This window comes from Vidua macroura, chromosome 10 (assembly GCF_024509145.1).
Source record: "Vidua macroura isolate BioBank_ID:100142 chromosome 10, ASM2450914v1, whole genome shotgun sequence".
In the NCBI taxonomy this organism is placed as follows: Eukaryota; Metazoa; Chordata; class Aves; order Passeriformes; family Viduidae; genus Vidua; species Vidua macroura.
This window is the reverse complement of record NC_071580.1, coordinates 1,805,472-1,823,459: the sequence shown is the minus strand read 5'-3', so window position 1 is coordinate 1,823,459 and position 17,988 is coordinate 1,805,472. Positions and strand designations below refer to the sequence as shown.

At 42.8% G+C, this 17,988-nt stretch overlaps 1 protein-coding gene across 7 annotated transcripts in view; it reads right to left on the bottom strand.

Moving 5' to 3' along the window:
• SMC4 (structural maintenance of chromosomes 4) overlaps positions 1-17,988 on the bottom strand; it is a 28,708-nt gene that overhangs the window by 4,537 nt on the left and 6,183 nt on the right. For 6 of the 7 annotated variants that reach the window (XM_053986347.1, XM_053986353.1, XM_053986349.1 and 3 more), the window contains 13 exons: positions 17,614-17,790; positions 7,695-7,859; positions 6,312-6,439; positions 5,970-6,110; positions 5,121-5,271; positions 4,661-4,825; positions 3,699-3,932; positions 2,963-3,148; positions 2,348-2,509; positions 1,989-2,214; positions 1,812-1,891; positions 1,034-1,186; positions 803-929 (listed from right to left, as the gene is read on the bottom strand). In XM_053986347.1, coding sequence (XP_053842322.1) covers positions 803-929; positions 1,034-1,186; positions 1,812-1,891; positions 1,989-2,214; positions 2,348-2,509; positions 2,963-3,148; positions 3,699-3,932; positions 4,661-4,825; positions 5,121-5,271; positions 5,970-6,110; positions 6,312-6,439; positions 7,695-7,859; positions 17,614-17,790 — 2,095 coding nt within the window. The remainder of the gene's footprint in view (positions 1-802; positions 930-1,033; positions 1,187-1,811; positions 1,892-1,988; positions 2,215-2,347; positions 2,510-2,962; positions 3,149-3,698; positions 3,933-4,660; positions 4,826-5,120; positions 5,272-5,969; positions 6,111-6,311; positions 6,440-7,694; positions 7,860-17,613; positions 17,791-17,988) is intronic. The other variant, XM_053986352.1, reaches the window with a different exon arrangement.

Genomic DNA, 17,988 nt, shown 5'->3' with positions numbered 1-17,988 from the left:
AGCCTGGCACTGCTCATGGGCACCAGGACTGAAGGGATAAAGTCATGGAAGTGATTTCACATGGAAGCTCTGCTCTGCTCCTCTATTGAGAAGTGCACATATTCTCCATGTTGTGACAAATGATCCGTTTAACTGTGACAAAAATCAAAATCCACCCACTTCTTTCTGCCACTGCTCTACCAAAGCTCTCCAGCCACAAAAGGCACTCAGCATGGATTAGTTAATGTACACAGAGTACTTAAATACCTGAGGTGGTGCATTAGAAGTTACTCCAAGCTCACTGTTTGCATTTAACTAATGGGAAGATGCTCAAAAGGTAAATATTAAGAACTGGCCACCAGCACTTCCCAGGAGTTGGTGTGGTTCCTGCCCCTGCTGAACAGCATCACTGCACAAAAGGGATGTGCTCCCACAAAGAATGCAGGGATTTATTCTATAGACTCATGGCAGAGCCTGGTTAGAAGGCAAAAACCATCACTTGACTTTTATATCACTGCCTCCTCATTTACAATTCTTAGCCCTAATTAAACTAAGTTTCCCTATGAATGTGTGATACAACCACAAAAATTTAAGCAAAGAAACAAAATACTGAAAATCATGTTTGCTTTAGCTTGACTAAAACATGAACTTGAGTAATTGCAAAGAAAAGGGGTTTTACTTTCTGATCTCCAGAAACATCTTAGAAAAACGAGGTCCCAAACCAAGACAGGGAACTGAAGCACAAACCCAAACCCATTCCTTCCTCTATTGTAAAAGAGATTACTACAGCTTTTATCTCAAATCCCCTCTCCAAAAAATGTACCTTTTTTATAACCATCAAGGACTTTCTCCAGCTCCTTCTGTTTGGTTTTGTCTGGAGCAGCAGCAGCAACTTTGGCTTCGAGTTCCTTGATTTGATTTTTGAGATCAATCTCTTGCTCAGAAAACCCCTGCAGAGAACACAAAACTGGGCTGGAATCTTGTCCTTGAAAACTCCCTGAGAGCAGGCAGGCCTGTGTGGGGCTGAGGCTGGCAGGTGCTCAGGGATTCTCACCTGGATACTCGCTGTGTATTTCTCTGAGGTGTTCCTCATTTCCCGGATGTCCTGCTGCAGTTTCCTTATGGCTTCCTCAAGCTGGGATTTCTCCTCCTCACACTGCACGGCTCTTTTGGAATCCCTCTGCAGCTGGGATTCCATTTTGCTGATCTACACAGAATGAGAGGATTATTTACTGGTGTCACCATGACAAAACCAAGCCAGGGCTCAGCCCTGTGCTCAACAGCTCTTAAAACACAGGAGAAAGTGGAGTAGGAACTTCAGCTTGGGGAGTCTGAGTGCTTTGCCAGTGAGAAACAAAAGGAGCAGCTCCAGATTAAAACCTAAATGGAATTCAGAAGGAAAAGCAAACTGTACCTGCTCTTCTAAAATGGTGTCCAAGCTATCAAAGGGAGCACTGTGAGACTGAATTCAACAATGGGCTGGGCTGTGAACAAACACAGAATCCCTGAGGCTGGAAAAGCCCTCCAGGACACGGAGTCCAGCCTGTGCCAGGTCACCACCTTGTCCCCAGCCCAGAGCACTGAGAGCCACCTCCAGGGATGGGGACTCTAAACCTTCCTGGGCAGCCCCTGCCAATGACAACCCTTTTATCTCCAATGCACTTCAAAGCATTCTAACCTCTGCTGACATTGGGAATTTTGGCTTTGTAACCCTTTCTAATTATCTTCCATCCCAGATTGCTCCTGCTCATGCTGCTTTGAAAGGCACATGTGTGCCAGAACTGGCCAAACGAAGGAATTCTGCTGGAATTGCATTTCCACAATGTACTCACCTCTTCTTCTGAGATATCCATCACGACTGAGGAGCCCATTCTGCCCTTCATGACTTTTCCTCCCCCACCAGTCATGGTTCCTACAGAAAAAGGGATGAGAAGAGCTCAGAGAACTCCTTGGGCTTTGATATCACCCACAAAGTGCTTCCAATGGAGCTCCAGCTGGGGCTGCAGTACCTGACACCTCGATGATTTGTCCTTGCAGGGTTACCACCCTCCACCTTTTCTGCTTTTGGAATGCTATTCTGGTGGCTTCTTCCAGGTTTTTGGCCACCAGAGTGTCCCTGAGAGCAAAGTAGAAGGCCAGGCGAACCTTCGGGTCCTCCACCTTCACCAGGTCAAAGAGCCGCGGGGCGTTCTCAGGAGTTGGGATTTCCTGCATTTTCTTTTCCCACACAGCCATCTACATCCACAGAGGAAATCAAGGAATGAATCTTTGGGATAAATGTTGGGATAAATGTTCAGGCTTCAAAACACATGTAATTAGGCTGCAATTAACAGTAAAATGATTTGTTTTCCCCGAGGGTGGGACTCACCTTGTCCAGGGCTATAAAGGTGGCAACTCCAATCCCTCCAGCCTTCAGGAAGTTCACACAGGCCTGGGCAGTGTCAATGGTGTCCACAACAATGTGATCCAAGGCTCCACACGAGGAGGAAATGGCCACGTCATACTTGTCATCAATGGCTCCCAGGTCTCCCTGAGGATGGAGGGACAAGGGGCAAACACTGATTAGGTGGCACCTGAGCTGCTCTTTGAGTCGTGTCCCAGTAAATCCATGAATGTGCTTCTTAAAATCTGAATAAACTGATTTTTCTGAAACAGGATAATTCTCCTTGGACAAAAAACTGCAGAATACAAAACCAGCACTTTCACAATTACACTGACGTGCAACAGGAATGAAAAACTCAGCTCTGAATTTTCAGAACTTTAAAGCAACATTGCTTGGAAAGAACTGAAAAATGTTTGATTTTACAGCAAGTCCATGGGATTTACAGCTCTGCTCTCCAAATTCCTAATGCCAGGGAAGTGAGGCATCCCTCTCCCAATTCCTAATGCCAGGGAAGTGAGGCATCCCACACTTCACCCCAGGAACACCACTCAGCTCCTCTAAAGTTCAACACTAGAATTGTTGCAGCCTTCTAACACTTACCAGCCTCCCATAGAGCCCAGGAATATTCCCACATTTCTTCTGCTGGAGCAGAGCCTCCAGCACTTTTCCTCGGCAGCGACTTTGTGCTAAAGAACTTTTGGCTTCCTCTACTTTTCGGCGCAGGTTTCGCACGAGATCCTTGGCCCCGGATTCTTCCTTTCCCAGCTTCTCCAGAGCGTTCTCTTTCTGGGGGTTCAAAGATATTGGCTCAGCCTCCCAAAATGCACTGGATTCAGGGAGTCTTCAATGCATGGCTTTGTTCTTTGGGGAATGATTGAGGAGAAGAAATGAAATTCAAAGAATGGTTTGGGTTGGGAGGGACATTACAGCTCCCCCAGTGCCACCCCTGCCATGGCAGGGACACCTTCCACTGTCCCAGGCTGCTCCAAGCCCTGTTCCACCTGGCCTTGGGCACTGCCAGGGATCCAGGGGCAGCCACAGCTGCTCTGGGCACCTGTGCCAGGGCCTCAGCAGCCTGAAGAAGGCTCAGGAATGCAGCCACGTCTCAGTGTCAAATCTGTTCCCCTGCAGGAATATGTAGGATTTAAGTTAAGTAAACGTTGGCTTAACAAAGTAAGTCTGAAATCCAGTATTAGCTCCACCAATAAAGTATTAGAAAACAGTTTTTCAGTGATGTTTTGGAGGAGATGGGTCATGGTTTATTCTCAGCACGATTATTGCCAAAGAGAAGAGTGGGCCTTTGGTTTGTGTGGGAAATGGGAAAGTCAAGTCTCACCTCCCTGAGCTGCTGCTCAGCCTGGGGTAATTTCTCAGCAATGTCTCTGATGGCAGCTTTCCTTTCCTTCAGGGTGTTGGAGGTGCTCCCCAGGGCCTCCTGGGCCTGGCTGAGCCAGGCCAGGGCAGAGTTGTACTTGCTCAGGTAGAGCTCCAGCTCTGACTGTGCCAGCTCCATGTTGGAGCGGGCCTCGGTCACCTCCTTGCTGAACTCCATCAGCTCCTTCTCCTTGCCCTGCAGGAACAGTAGGGACAGCTCAGCCCCTCAGCTGGGCACTGGGGACAGGACATGGGGTGTGCTTTTGCAGCCCTGGCAGCAGGAAACACTTCTCTGGGTGAAGCAGCATTTCTTCATTAATCAACATTAATGGCTGGGAATTTAACGAGGCTTTTCCTAATTATAAAGAACTTCAGGGAGTTATCACAGAGCATTTCCATACCAGCTTTGGATTATTTTCTCAAAGGTGGGAGGAGCCCTACACATTGAGCTAAATTACAGCTGAAACCCATGGAGAATCCATGTTTTCAAGGACTGAAAATGTACAAGATAAATTTCCAGCCTCCAGGTACTGAACAACACCACCAATAGCCAAATGTTAAAGCAGTTGTCCATTAATTCACAGGCAGTGTGGGAAAGGCTGGGAACAGATCATTCCAGAATTTATTTATTTATTTATTTATTTAAGCAACACCACCGGCTTAAATATTTTGGTGGCAGAAAATCAGAGTGTATTATTTATATTAAATCTATGAATGAGCTACTTGATGATGCTTGAGCACTCAAAAAGCAGCCAAGGGTTTAGCTGTAATTATTCATTTAAGATTCATTTCCCACTGAGGCTCCTCTGAACTACCACGAGGAACAGTAGAATTGTCAATAAATGGCATTTTACAAGTGCCTGGTGTTGGTTTCCTTCAGAAGAGTGAAGTTACAGCAGGTGAGTAATTCCTGCCTGTCCAAACCTCTTTTTCCTTCTGGATTCCCTTGGTCTCCTCCTGCAGGCTGGCCAGGACCTGCCTGAGCTTGGCCTCCTCCTTGTCCTTGGCCTTTGCCAGCAGGTCCCTCTTGGCCGTGGCCTCCTCGATGGCCTTGGCGCTCGTGGAGGGGACGTTCTTCAGTTCCTGCACCTGCACAGGAAAGGACTTTGAGCCTCCTCTGCCACTGGACGGGAATTCTTGAGTCCCTCCTGGATCCAAAGCTCTCAGTGACCAAGTGGATGACACAGCTCCATGAATGAACTCCACTCATGGAGTGATCACTGCAGTGAGTGATTAGCAAACGAAGCCTCGGGCTGATTTAATGGCTTAAAATATCTGATTAAAATAATTCCAGCCCCATTTTCCCACCTTCTTCGTGCCCTTCCCATTTTCTCCCACAATTTACTGCTCTTTTCCAAGCCAGTCCAGCTGATCCAAGCCCTACCTTTTCCTTGTCCTTTTGAAGCTGCTTCTCCAGTTTTTTAGCCTTGCTCTTGCTGTGTTTGAGGTTCTCCCTCACTTTCACATCCTGCAAATCCAGCTGAGTGAACTTTTCCTTATTTTCCTCTATAAACTTTGTAATTTTATTGAATTTCCTGGAGGAAAAAAGAAAAAAAGAATGATTTCATACAGTAAAAAAATAAGGTTTATTAAGCTTTGCTTAATAAGTCAACATGAAAAACTTAAACTAATATTACTCAGGTTTTAGGATTAAAAACACCCAATATTCACTATATTCCCAGTATTTTCCCTGGGAAAGTGATGTTCCATCAGAAAAAGATCAATTACTCAAGCAATATTAAACATATTTTCAGAAACTTTCATTTTTTTCTTGACAGAATTAATAATTCCCATCTCTCCCCAGTAATTCCCTGAGGGTCAGCAGGTGGATTGCAGCTGGATTGGGGATCAGCACCCAGGCAAAGCAGCTTTAAGAAACACAATTTATGCATAAATGATTCATGAGGAAACCAGGGAAAAATTCCCAAATCCATGTGCCTAAGGATTAGGGTTGTAAATCTAAAAAGTGTGTACTAATTCTTTTATTGTACAGTCAATATAAAGAAATATTTAAAATCTATTAAAAAGATCAGACATTTCCTTATTGTAATTGTGAACCTTACTCAGAACCAAATCAAAGCAATGTGAATTTGCTTTAATTTATTTTTGTGCATTAATTTCAATGCTTCTTTGTGTATTTAGATGTACCAGAAGTGACTCTGGTCATCAGATAATTAAATTTTTTAGTGAGAAACATGTAAAAGACAGTACTACACATCCCTAAAGTACTCACTTCTCAAGGTCTTTCAAAGCTTTATTCTTGGTTTTTGTTTCCTCTGCAAGTTTACTGCTTTTCTCATTAATACTTTTAGTTTCTTCATTAATTTTCTCCTTCTGCATTTCCAGGTCATTTATTCGTTTCTTTAGGTCATGGCTAGGAAAATAAAGCAATAAATTCTCAATTTTCTCCATCTTCACAATGAATGTCCAGTTCCATTTCTCAGTGTAACAACAGAATTAAATAATAATAATTTGGAGTTAGAAATGGAGAATATTTGGAATTAGAGACACTGAAGCAAAGTTTAACAGCAGCCCCACCACATTAAAGCCAACCCAAACCCTGAGAACTACTTACATGTAATATTGACAGATCTGATTCTTTTCCTTAAATATTTGGTTTTCCAAGCAAAGGAACTCAATGGCTTTATTCTTGTCCTGTTCCAAGGCATCTTTTTCTTTCTCCACCATTTTAACTCGATTTAACTGCAGAAAACAGAGGGGCAGAGCTGAGGCAGGGCCAGCACTACAGGAGGAAACCATGAGGAGAAAATTGCAAACCCTTCGTAGGACACAAATCCTCTGGAAAAATGGTATCATGAATTACCTCTGCAAGGCAATTTTATGGTGATTTCCTTTAGCTCAACCTTCTGATTGGCCATTTTAAATTTAATTCCTACAACTACAGGTGTTGTTCACCTTTAAAACAAGTCTGCCACAGGATTTACCATGGATACATGAAGAAAAATGAACTTTGATTTTATTCCGAGCTTTTTTAGTCCTTTTAGCACTCAATGCACCAATAAAATTACAAAAGCAGGATTTTTAGGGGCCTCAGTGATGCCTTGTGCAGGCTGAGCTGGAGCAGAGGCTGGGCAGAGTCACAGAATAAAGCAGGGATTCATTCCAAGGATCTCCTCCATGGATCCACCTTGGGCAGCACCAGAGCCCAGCCAGGGCTGCACCCAAGAGGAACCAAAATGGTCCCAAAATGCACGAGCGCTCCCGGGGGCTCTCACTGGGATCAGCTCTGCTCCATTTGCACCTTGCAGTTCATTGTCCCATTCCAGCTTTAGCCCAGGCACTCCCATCCTGCTTGTTTTTCTCTCTCCAGCCCACGCTGTTTGTGCTCCTGGGCCTGAGCTTTGGGTCATTTGTCCTTGGTGCCCAGCTGGAGCAGGAATTGTTTTGTCTCCCTGCTCTGTGAACAGAGCTCACCATCCCATAATATGAAGCTCAGAACTGCACACTAAAGCAGCACAGAATGTGAGAAATAGAAAAGCTGAAACCTGAGGCATCAGCAGTAATTCTGTGTATTTTGATGTCTCCACTGGGCTGTGTGCAGAAATGCTGGGATTTCTCTGGGATGCCCCAGGAGTTCACAGAATTCCCTGAATCCCTGGGTTGGAAAAGACCTTCAAGATCATCGAGTCCAACCCAGCCCCAACCCCTCAATTCAACCCTGGCACCCAGTGCCACATCCAGGCTTTGTTAAACACCTCCAGGGATGGTGACTCCACCACCTATCCAGGCAGAACTTTATCACCCTTTCTGTGAAAAACATTTTCCTAACATCCAGCTCTACTTCCCTTGGTGCAGCTCGAGGCTGCGTGCTCTGCTTCTGTCAGTTCCTGGAGGAAGATCCCAACCCCACCTGAGCACAGCCACCTTTCAGGAGCTGTAGAGTGATGAGAGCACCTCTGGGTGTCCTTTTTTCCCTCAGAGCCCAGCTGCCTCTCACCTTCTCCCCGCGGCGCTCGTTGAGCAGCTCCACCCTGCGGCACAGGCTCTGGATGGGCCCCTTGAGCCGCGCCGACCCGATCAGATCCTCCAAATATTCCAGCATCCCCTCGTCGTGCTCCGTCTGCCCCTTGGGCTTCATCATGGCAATCTGCTCCACCTCCCCCTTGGGAAAAAAAAGTTGGGTGGGTCTTTTCTTAATTTTTTTTTTTTTTTTTGGGATGGGGAAAGTATTCTGAAAAAAAAAAAATCTATGGAATGAGTATACGATATCATAAAAAAAGATTAAAATAAGGCAGCAATTAAAAATACTCCAACTGGAATATCACAGAATCGTTAAGGTTGGAAAAGATCTCCAAGATCAAGTCCAACCTTCCCATTTATTTGGGAAAACAAAGATCAGAATGAAGAGAAATTTCCTCTCCAAGGTGAAGTGGAGCCACCCTGCAGGTCTGAACGTTCCTTCATTCTCTAAAGATTCAAAATGTGTTTCCCCAACCTAAAAAAAGAAGAGAATAAAGCAGGCCCCTGGCAAGAAAGTTTAATCAGGATTGAAGTGCTTGAAGGATCTCTTTAGAAACAGAAAGTCCATAAAATCCTGGCTGATGGAGGAACTGGGATTGGAATTCATTTAATTGAGGCCTCCTTGGTGGAGAAAGAAAAGGATTCTTTAGGTAAGAGGGTTCCATTTTGTAATTTGCCTTTATGTAGCGCATTAATGTTAAGTGATTAGGTGGTGTTAAAAATAATTTGAATTTTCAGACATAATATTTAGAAAGGATAAAACAGAGCCAGTGACAAAGACAGTCTGTGTTACTGCTGCAGGTCTGACAAGACAAAAAACCCCAACCCAACTCTTATTTTTATTTCTTGCACATCTCAAAAAGCAAGACAATCAATTTGTGAATAACTGCTGCTGGATTGTACAAAACCCCAATTACCCATGTGCTCCCTTGCCACAAAAGTGTGGATTCTCTCCCCAAAACTGCCTGTCAGCTCTTGGGGGAGGAAACTGTGCAACCTCCCCAGTTATTTTGGGATTGTCAGAAGTCCTTCTCCTTCTTGCATTAAAGCATTTCCTCTGTTTACATCCATGAGGAAACAACCACAGGAAAGATTTAACTCAGTGCTGATCAGGACTGGGAGGTTTTTACACTGGGTTCGCAGCCCTCGTGGTCAGTGGTGTAAATCACAATCCCACCCTGGATTTAACAGGGAAAAATGGCAATTATGGACAGGCAAGGAATTAATCATATTTTTATTATTTGGCTAAATAGAATTAACCACCTCTAAGAAAGAAGATCATGCAGTTGTGGGGTTTCTCTGTAGCTCACTAATGTGAGTTCTTGAATTATTTTCTTATTGAGGGTAAAAATAAGTGCATTTATAAGTTGTTAACTAAATAATAAGAGTATTAAGCATTTTTTAATATTTATACTATTAATATATAAAGAAATCTTTAGAGTTCAGCCCAGATTTAAGAAATAAAAACGTTTCCACAAAAAAAAATTAAAATATTTTTCCAGAAAAGAAATTCAAAGTTCCCTTTAATTGAAAAAGGAGAGTAAAAAGGTTGTACCTGTCCCTGCTCTTCTTGACAATGATGAACAGAGCAAACAGATTTTCCAACTGCTAAAGCTCCATTTAAGTGTTTCCTAATTAACAGGCAGTGCTCATTACTTGATCCATGAACTGTTCCATGACCTGAACTTGATCCATGAATTGAAGTGCGAATTTAAAAGCCCCAAGCCTCCTTGCTCTCCAGGAGGGCCGAGCTGGCCCCGACGTTGTGAAAGTGAAACCAAGGCGGGGCAGGCAGACATTTGTTGAGCACTGAGGGAAGGAGCTCGGGCAGCTCCCCAGAGCTGGCACCCCCAGCTTTGCCAAGGCTCCAGCAGAACCCCTGGAATTGTGCAGTTCCTTCCCTCAGGTGTCTCCCCGGGGCTCAGGGATCCAGGACAGGGAGCAATGTGTAAAAGGAAATGCAGGCTCTGCTCAGACAATCAAAATGGATGTCAACACCCAGCCATGGGCAGTGCCAGCAAGGAACCAAACGTCCACACGAGGGAAGAAATTCCAGCCTTGGATCTGCTGGAGAAGCTCCAGGGAGCCTGAACTGTGACCTTCCAGTGCCTGAAGGAGCTGCAGCAAAGATGGAGAAACTGTTTACAAAGATGTTTACAAGGGCTGGAGGGACAGGACACAGGGAGTGGCTCCCACTGCCAGAGGGCAGGGCTGGGTGGGATACTGGGAATTAGGAATTGTTCCCTGGAAGGGCGGGCAGGGGCTGGGCTGGAATTCCCAGAGCAGCTGTGGCTGCCCCTGGATCCCTGGCAGCGCCCAAGGCCAGGTTGGAAAGGGCTTGGAGCAGCCTGGGACAGCACAGGAATCCCTGTCCAAGGCTGGGCTGGGGCTGGATGGGATTTAAGGTCCTTTCCCACCCAAGCCATGCCAGGATTCCACGTTTCCATACCCACCAAGCCCTTTGGGAAGGTTCTACACTCACTGCAAGAGTCCTAAATGGAATTACAAACCCAGTTCCAGCTTCTGCAGCGTGTGGAGTCTTCCACATCCACGTGGCCAACTCCAGCTCTGCACCATCACACACATCCCAGCAGCAGTTCAGTTCCCACAGAATTCCTCAGAGAACAACCACTGGGAATCCTACACCCCCATGTCATCTGGGGAAACATTTCCAAGCAATCAGCTGAGCCCTGGGGCAAACCTGCTTGGAGACCAGGCTGGAAAATAAGGGAAGAGCCCTTCTCAGCTGGAAGTGGCTCCTCTGGTGAAGAGCATGAGGAATAAATCCCTGCAATTTGGAACCTGTGTTCTTTGCACAGCTGAATAATTCACAGCTGTGATGTTTAAGATACTTCCTCAATTTAAGAATCTAATTTTCTATTGTACCTAAGTAAAGAGGAAAAGTTTAAAAGAAGTTTCAGGACTGCAAACACCAGCAGCACGTTCCAGCACTGGTTTAAAGTTCTGAATTTGCCCACAAGCACTGTTTTCTCTAAAAGCAGGAAAACAGCTGATGCTCTCAGCACAGCTCTAACCTGGGGTTTTCTGGCACATATGGATTGGAATTTTTAACAAGGTTTTCTACCTGCCTGGTAAAAGGAGGGTTGATCTACTCATGGCTTTTCCTGCAGCTGTGGTCTAGACACAAGATCCTACAGACAACTCCCATTTGCTGTGCTGTGTTCCAGAACATTCCCTGTGGGACTGGTCCTGTTCCCCAAAGCTCTGGAGTGTGAATGGCACCAAGTGCTGACCCCAGCAGGGATCCCGGCCCCCCGTGGTGTGACTGGGATTGTGCAGAATGGGAACGAGGCAGTTTTGGGATCCAGCCATCACATTCCATCCTAGAATTCTGCTGTGGAAGAGACAGGGATGGCAAAAAGCCTCTGGCACTGAAAAATTACTGACAGCAAGCTGAGAACTCTTCATGAAGAGCAAACACCACTTTTGGGGTTGGAAGGGGCCTTAAGGGACACTTCTCACTATGCCAGGGTGCCTTGGACACCTCCAGGGATCCAGGGGCAGCCACAGCTGCTCTGGGAATCCCATCCCAGCCCCTCCCAGGCAGGAATTCCTCCCCAAAATGCCATCCTGCCCTCAGGCAGGGTGAGCTGTTTCTGGAGAACCTAGGAAGATGTTTGTTTTTCTGGATTATTGCTTCCTCTTTCCATCCCTGAGTATTTGGGATAAAGCTTTGGGAAGGCAGCACCTTGAACAGCCTGAGTTTTGTCCAAACTGTCACTGCAGCATTCCCAGAGCTCTCTGTCAATGTCCCACAGAATAATTATGGCACCAAGGAGGTAAAACCAGCTTTCCAGGATTTTGGATTCTCAATTTCTGCTGTCTTAAGCTCAGCTTTACAAAGCTGAGAACCTTGGGATAGCTTGGAACTCAGTAGCTGGGAATGCACCATACCCTGGGCAGGAGCTCAGGGAAGTTTGGGTGGTTTCTGAGGGGAATTTTGGGGTGCACTTGAGGTGGTTTAGGTTTTGTGGGTTTTTTTTTTTTAGGGGATCCCTCCACCACTTATCAGAGGTGGAGAAATGTGACATCTGACTGAAGTGAAAATCACAGTTGTGCTCAGAAGAAATGGCTTTAGAGGAAATATTTCCTGGAAAATGCAACACTATGGATCAGGACAACCTTCCCTGGTTGGGGACAGGTAAGAATATATAAATTTGTTTCAAAATCCCATTAAACCACCAGAAAATTTAATATATGACAACTGTGACTATGGTAGTTGGTATTTTTAGGAACATTTAGTATTTTTAAGATGATTTTTTGAAATTCAGAACAATATTTTAGTAGTTTCATGGTAGCAGCAGCATATTTCTATAATAGAAAAGCTTTTAAGGCTTTTTAAACCCCCATAAAAGGAAATTTTCTTATTGAGACCAAAATCTTGCAAACTTCACTGTAACCCAACCCTAACACCTGTTCCAGCAGAACCCAAATTATCCTGTAAATTAATATTTAACAATAATAGTACCTTAGTATTGTAACTCATCAATATGTACAATTTGCTTTCTAAATCAAGTATTACAGATGTTAGTTTGCAATTTTATGGTATGACATAAATGGAATTAATATCTGGATGCAGTGTTTAGGACATAATTGAATTTATCAAGCATCACAAGATGCAGGGGTATTTGTGATGAAATGGTACTATAAATGCATGGGCAATTAAAATTTAATGTAAGCAGTGCTTGCAGTTGTAAAAACCACCTTAACTCACACTTTTGTGAAGGATTAGAGCAGCCAGAGCTAAAATCTGCTATTTGTTTGTCCAAATGTAAAAAACCCGTCTTAATTCAAATTACACCCCAATTTCAATCATTTTCTGGATTTTTTACCATGGAATTGAGCCAGAAGTGACCCAGCACAGGGCAAACCTCTCTTAATAAAAGTCAAGTTCTATTTGACTCTGTTTTCCAGAGCACAGCAATGCTCACTTCTCTCAAACTCTGAAACAAATGGAAGTGAAGAGATTTTGCAAGGGCTTCTCCAGGAGCTGAAAACTCCTCAGCATCACAAGGAGCAAAGCCAGAGTGACACAGGATTTGTTCAAAGGAAAAAATCCCATTAAAACATCTGGAATGTTTATTATAAAGTTGCTTTCCTAGAGATTTAGAAGAGAAAATCCAAGCCTAACTCCTGAAGAACTCTTTAGTTCTTCACCCCACTGTTACTGCTCCCGAGTTCAGCTTTTGGCTCCTTCAGCTCCAGTTCCACCTGTGTGACACCACCTGGAACTGCAGCAGGAGCCAAGGGGAGGAACATTTAGAGGAAAAGTCGCCTGGATGTTGTGGAATTTTGTTTTCTCACTACATTTTTATTTCCTGGCTGTTTAGTGCCATCAATTTCTTGTTAACAAGGCACCAAAAGTGCATTTTTCTCTTCAAAAAGCCTTTAGACACCAAAATGAGACAATTCTTTCTCTGTCTGAAGCTTCCACTGATTTCAGCCTCTCTCCCATATTTCAGTTTTTAATTTTTTTATGTGCTCACACTTGGCTTTGGGGGTTTTTTCCCCACTTTACCACAATGGTAGCTCTCATTTTTAAGCAGAACAGTAAAGAATGGCAAAAATAACTCCTAAATTTCTGTATCTTCAGTTTATTTATTTTATCCCATCTCACAAAGCTTTGCCCACGAATTGCAATTCTGCACCCGTGGATTTTGGAATATGTATGGGGAGAGGCAATATTCCCATAACCTCATCATGCCCCTGCTATAACACAGCTCTGGGAAGTTACAACAGATTGATTTGGGATTTTTTTCCTGTAACTCCATGTTCTTGTTGCTATTATTTAAATGCTTGCAATCCTATCTCATTTTTACCACATGGTGAATATACAGGAGGGGAAAAAAAAGCACCAAAACCTCTTCCTTTTCAGGAAAACTCAGTGGGAAATAAAGTGAAATACAAAATAAAAGTACTTCTAAAAATCTGCAATGTCACCACTGGCCAGAGATGAGGAAAATCTCAGATTGAGCCTTTATACAACATTCAGTTGTGTGCACAAAACTGCAATTCTGCATTCTGGAAATAAGTTCACAAGTTTTAAGGACATTCCTGTGTTTAACATAAAAGCACAAAGTGAGTGCAAACCCAGAGTCACTTTGGAATTTAAGTCAAACCCAACCTGCAGCGTTTGATTTATTGGGGTGTTCTAAAGAAATCCTTCAATTATCACTCGTTTTCTCCTCCCATTTTTCCATGTTTTTCTGCAGAATTTCTTACAGGGACAACCCTCTGTTCACCCCCAGTGCTGGCAGCACAGATATTTTATAATCCCATTTATAATCCCATTTATAATCCCATTTATAGCCTCAGCTCCAGTGTCCCACCAGGAGCACAGACCTCAACAATTGGGAATTTCTGGTTTATCTCAAAGGAGAAGAAAATCTCTCCCTCGTTTCCTCCCCACTCCCCTGGAAGTGACTCCCACATTGTTTCCACACAGGAGCAGGTGAAAAACCTAACAGAATTTCCTTCCTGGCAACCTCATCTTGCCACAGGATAAAACTGAGCTCCAAAATACAAAAGACACCAAATAAAAGCAGTTACAAAACACACCAAATAAAATCCCTGCAGTTGTTCAGACCTAAGATAAGAGAATATTTTAATTAAGTTTATCAAATAGATTCAAGTGAAGATCACTGCAATTAGGACAAAATTGACTTAAAACAATTCTGATTTGTCTGTAAGATTGTGAAATAAATGAAAATCAATTTGCAAATTTGCTGCCATGAATGCAGAATGAATTCTGCAATATTGATGTGCAGAGGGGGGGTTACCTGGGCAGCTCCACTTGGCTTTTCCACCCTTTTTGGTGACTCTGCTTCTCACCTTGCCCATCCCAGAGGTGGCCACAGACCCCAAATATTCCGCCTGCACTTCCCCCAGGGCTCCCAGTTCTCTCCTCCTTCCTTAGAGGAAAGCACAAAAGGCTGAAAAGTTTGAACCTTTCAGAGGAGTCACTGCAGAGAGCAGCACAAACACTCTGAGTTTGTCAGCCTGGCCAGAGCAGGGTTCCAAGGCTTCCAGTGAAAGCTAAATTATTTTATTTGTTGTTCTTTACACCTCTCCAAGCTCCTGGAAGGTGTGGAAGACAGAAAAGCAGCAGCAAGGTGCCAGATTTTCTCCCAAGCTCTCTTTTTTTTTTTTTAAGTGACAAGATGCACTTTTTCCTGCTGCAGTTTCAGGCTGTGGCAAGCTCATTAAAAATGCAACATATTTGTGATTGTCTTAAAGAATAATTATTTTAACAGTGCAAAATAATTGTCTATTCCTGAAGTACTAAAAGCACAGGGAGATTTATTAAAAACATGCACTATGGAGTGTTGGAGTTAAGGATCCCAGAAGTGACAAACTCCTCCTGTTCTGTGCTGGCAACTTCCCACTGGAACCAGAAGAATTCTGAAACCAGATTTATTTCAATTTGCAAATTCAGGCACGGAATTTGTAATTTTTCTAGAACTACTCAATTACTCTCACATTTTCTGTTTTCCCACAGTGTTTTTTTTTCTTTTTTTGTGATGTTATTCACAGAAGCTAGCAGCAGTTTGATTTGAATATTTTCAGTTTGCCATCAACAGAAACACCTTAGATCAAAACTCAGCTTACAAATTTTACCCTAAAAAGCACCAAAATCAGCAGAAAAGCACTGCAAAATAAGGGGTGAAAGGGGGAAAAATAAGAAAAAAAAACCTGAAGCAAATATTTTCCATTGAGTAATGGCAATTATGTGAGCAAGATAAAATCAAAGCTCTAAAGGTGTTGGTATTACATGTAGGATATGTTCTCTTACAACATTTTCTTTAGTACTGACAGCAAATGTTCTGTCACACGCCCAAACCAGCATCTGATAATCCTCCATTAATATTTTCCCCAAAATCTAGAGTACAAATGAAATATTTTAATTACACCCTATTGATATAGTCAAAAAGCAGAGATTTATAATTTATTTTAAATGAGAAATACTTGGTTAAATTTAGTTTAATTAAACTCTTAGTTTTGCTGTTTAAAAAAAAAAAAGAGTAAAAGCCAAATAAACCTGTTACTTATCCCTTCAAATTTAAATAATTTGGAAAACATTGGGGGGGGGAAAATGCAATCCTTGTGATAACAATCCACAGCCTTAGATGGTTTTATTTCCTGGTAACTATAAATTTTGGGATTTGGGAGTTGAAGTTCTGCTGTCATTGTGTGGAAAATATTCCCAAGTGGAAATACTGAATTTTGGACAGTCAGATGAGTGAATTTCACTTTAAAAAGGCAAAGAGAAAGGCCCTGCCCTCAGTCAGAAAGGCTGAAGAAAGCAGAAAATCTCAGTGCAGTTTTTGAGACAAAGCCTGGTGGGATGAAATACAAAAATGATGGTGGGAAAACTCTGCTTTGTGGTTAATATTTGCTCTACTTCCCCTTATTTCCCTCTGTAGGGGATAAAGCCTGAAATTCCAGCTTTTAGGAAAAAAGGGATGCTCCCCTCATTGAAACAATTTGTGGAGAAGAAAACAAATCCCATTTTGGGGGGGGGAAATATAAAATAAATGAAGCTATCAATATTCTCTTCCAAATGTTCTAACTGAGCTTTGGGGATCTCTGGGCCAGCATTCCCACCCTGCTTCATCTTTCACTTTACATTTCTCCCTTCTGGAAATTTTGGCAAAATGAGATTGCAGAACAACTGTATTTAAAAAAAAAAAAAAAAAAGGATGTATTTACTTCAGGTTGTTTTCTTGGAGGTGCTTCTCGCTCCATCCTGAAGCAGAAAATAGAGGAATAAAGTGTTGGAGGAAATAATTAACTGGCATGGAGACTTGCAAACAGAGATCTCCTCTTTTTGGGGGTGTAGCTGTAAAAAAGGACTGCACAGAAAGCCTGGAGGAAGTGAAGCAAGCACAGCCACCCAGCTACAAGTTCTTTAAATATTTTGGTTTTTTTAGAGGGGAACTGGAAGCTCCTTTGACAGAACCAAGCCTAAAATAAACTCTATTAAACATTTCAGACCTTGGGAAGCTCCCACTGATCACTGATTTCTAGGCCAGAGTAGATTTGGGACTTATTAGTAATTTCAGGTAATGGCAGAAATAGTTATTTAATTAAATTAATATTTAAATGCTTGTAGCTTAATTTAATTGGTTGGTACATAGCAAAATTCTCATTATTTAAAAACTAGGGAAAAAAAATTAATGTTGTTCCCTTCAGCCTGACTTTAAAACAGCAAACAGATGCAAGCAAGCCTCAAATCTGAAGGTCAAACATGAATATAAATGATATTATATTGAAAAATTGTGATTAATTTTACAGTATGGGCTGTAAATTCGAATTGGTTATAAACAGTGGTTAAAACTATTTCAGGAGCTGGTAAACAACAAACACAATTCAGGGGATTTTTCTTGCACTTATTTTATGCACAAGTCATTTTCCCCACTGCCATTTGTCAGTAAAACCGTGTCTCTATGAGAGCAGCAGACAGCAGTCGATGAAACAATTAATTCAAATTTCAATTCATACTGATGGAGTTCAGAGCTAAAAGCACCCCCAGCAGTTGCTGAGTCTCTGCCACGCTGAAGCAGCACAATAATATTGGGGTTGAAGGTTTCTTTGACACTCCAATATTTACGTGCTGCTAGGGCGGAACGAGCACGAGTCCTGCAGGCAGCACCACAAAATTCCCTCCTGGAAAAGGGACAGAGCATCCCCCAAGTGCTTCTGAGCCTTCAATTCCTACAGCAGCAAATCCTGATTTGCACCCTGAGCAGAGCATGCAAACCATGATGTGCTGCTACAGCACTTCAAGGCCTCCAAGGCAACACTTCAAACCCGCAGTTTTTTTTTAGTTTTAACTGGAAATACAATTTTCAAATGGGTTTTATTCACACACCAACCTGTAAAATTAAGAACCTGTTGTGATCCAGATCAATCCCATGGCTTCGGAGAAGCATCCCCACATCTCTGAATGTCTTTTTCTTGCCATTGATGTAGTAGGTGGAGGAATTGTCTCTATAGGCAGTTCTAGAGACATAGAATTTGCTGTCAGGAATGACTTCGTAATCATCTCCTTCCTGCTTTGAGGAAACACAAAGCCAGAGAAACAATTACTGTAGATGGGAATTTACCTCCTATTTCACAATTAACCAGATAAGTTTCATCATGAGATGTTTTTATCATGGACTCTGAGTTGTAGAAGTGGGAGCTGTCTTAAAATTGCATCTCTCTCAAAAAAAAAAAAAAAAAAAAAAAAAGAGAAAAACAACAAAAAA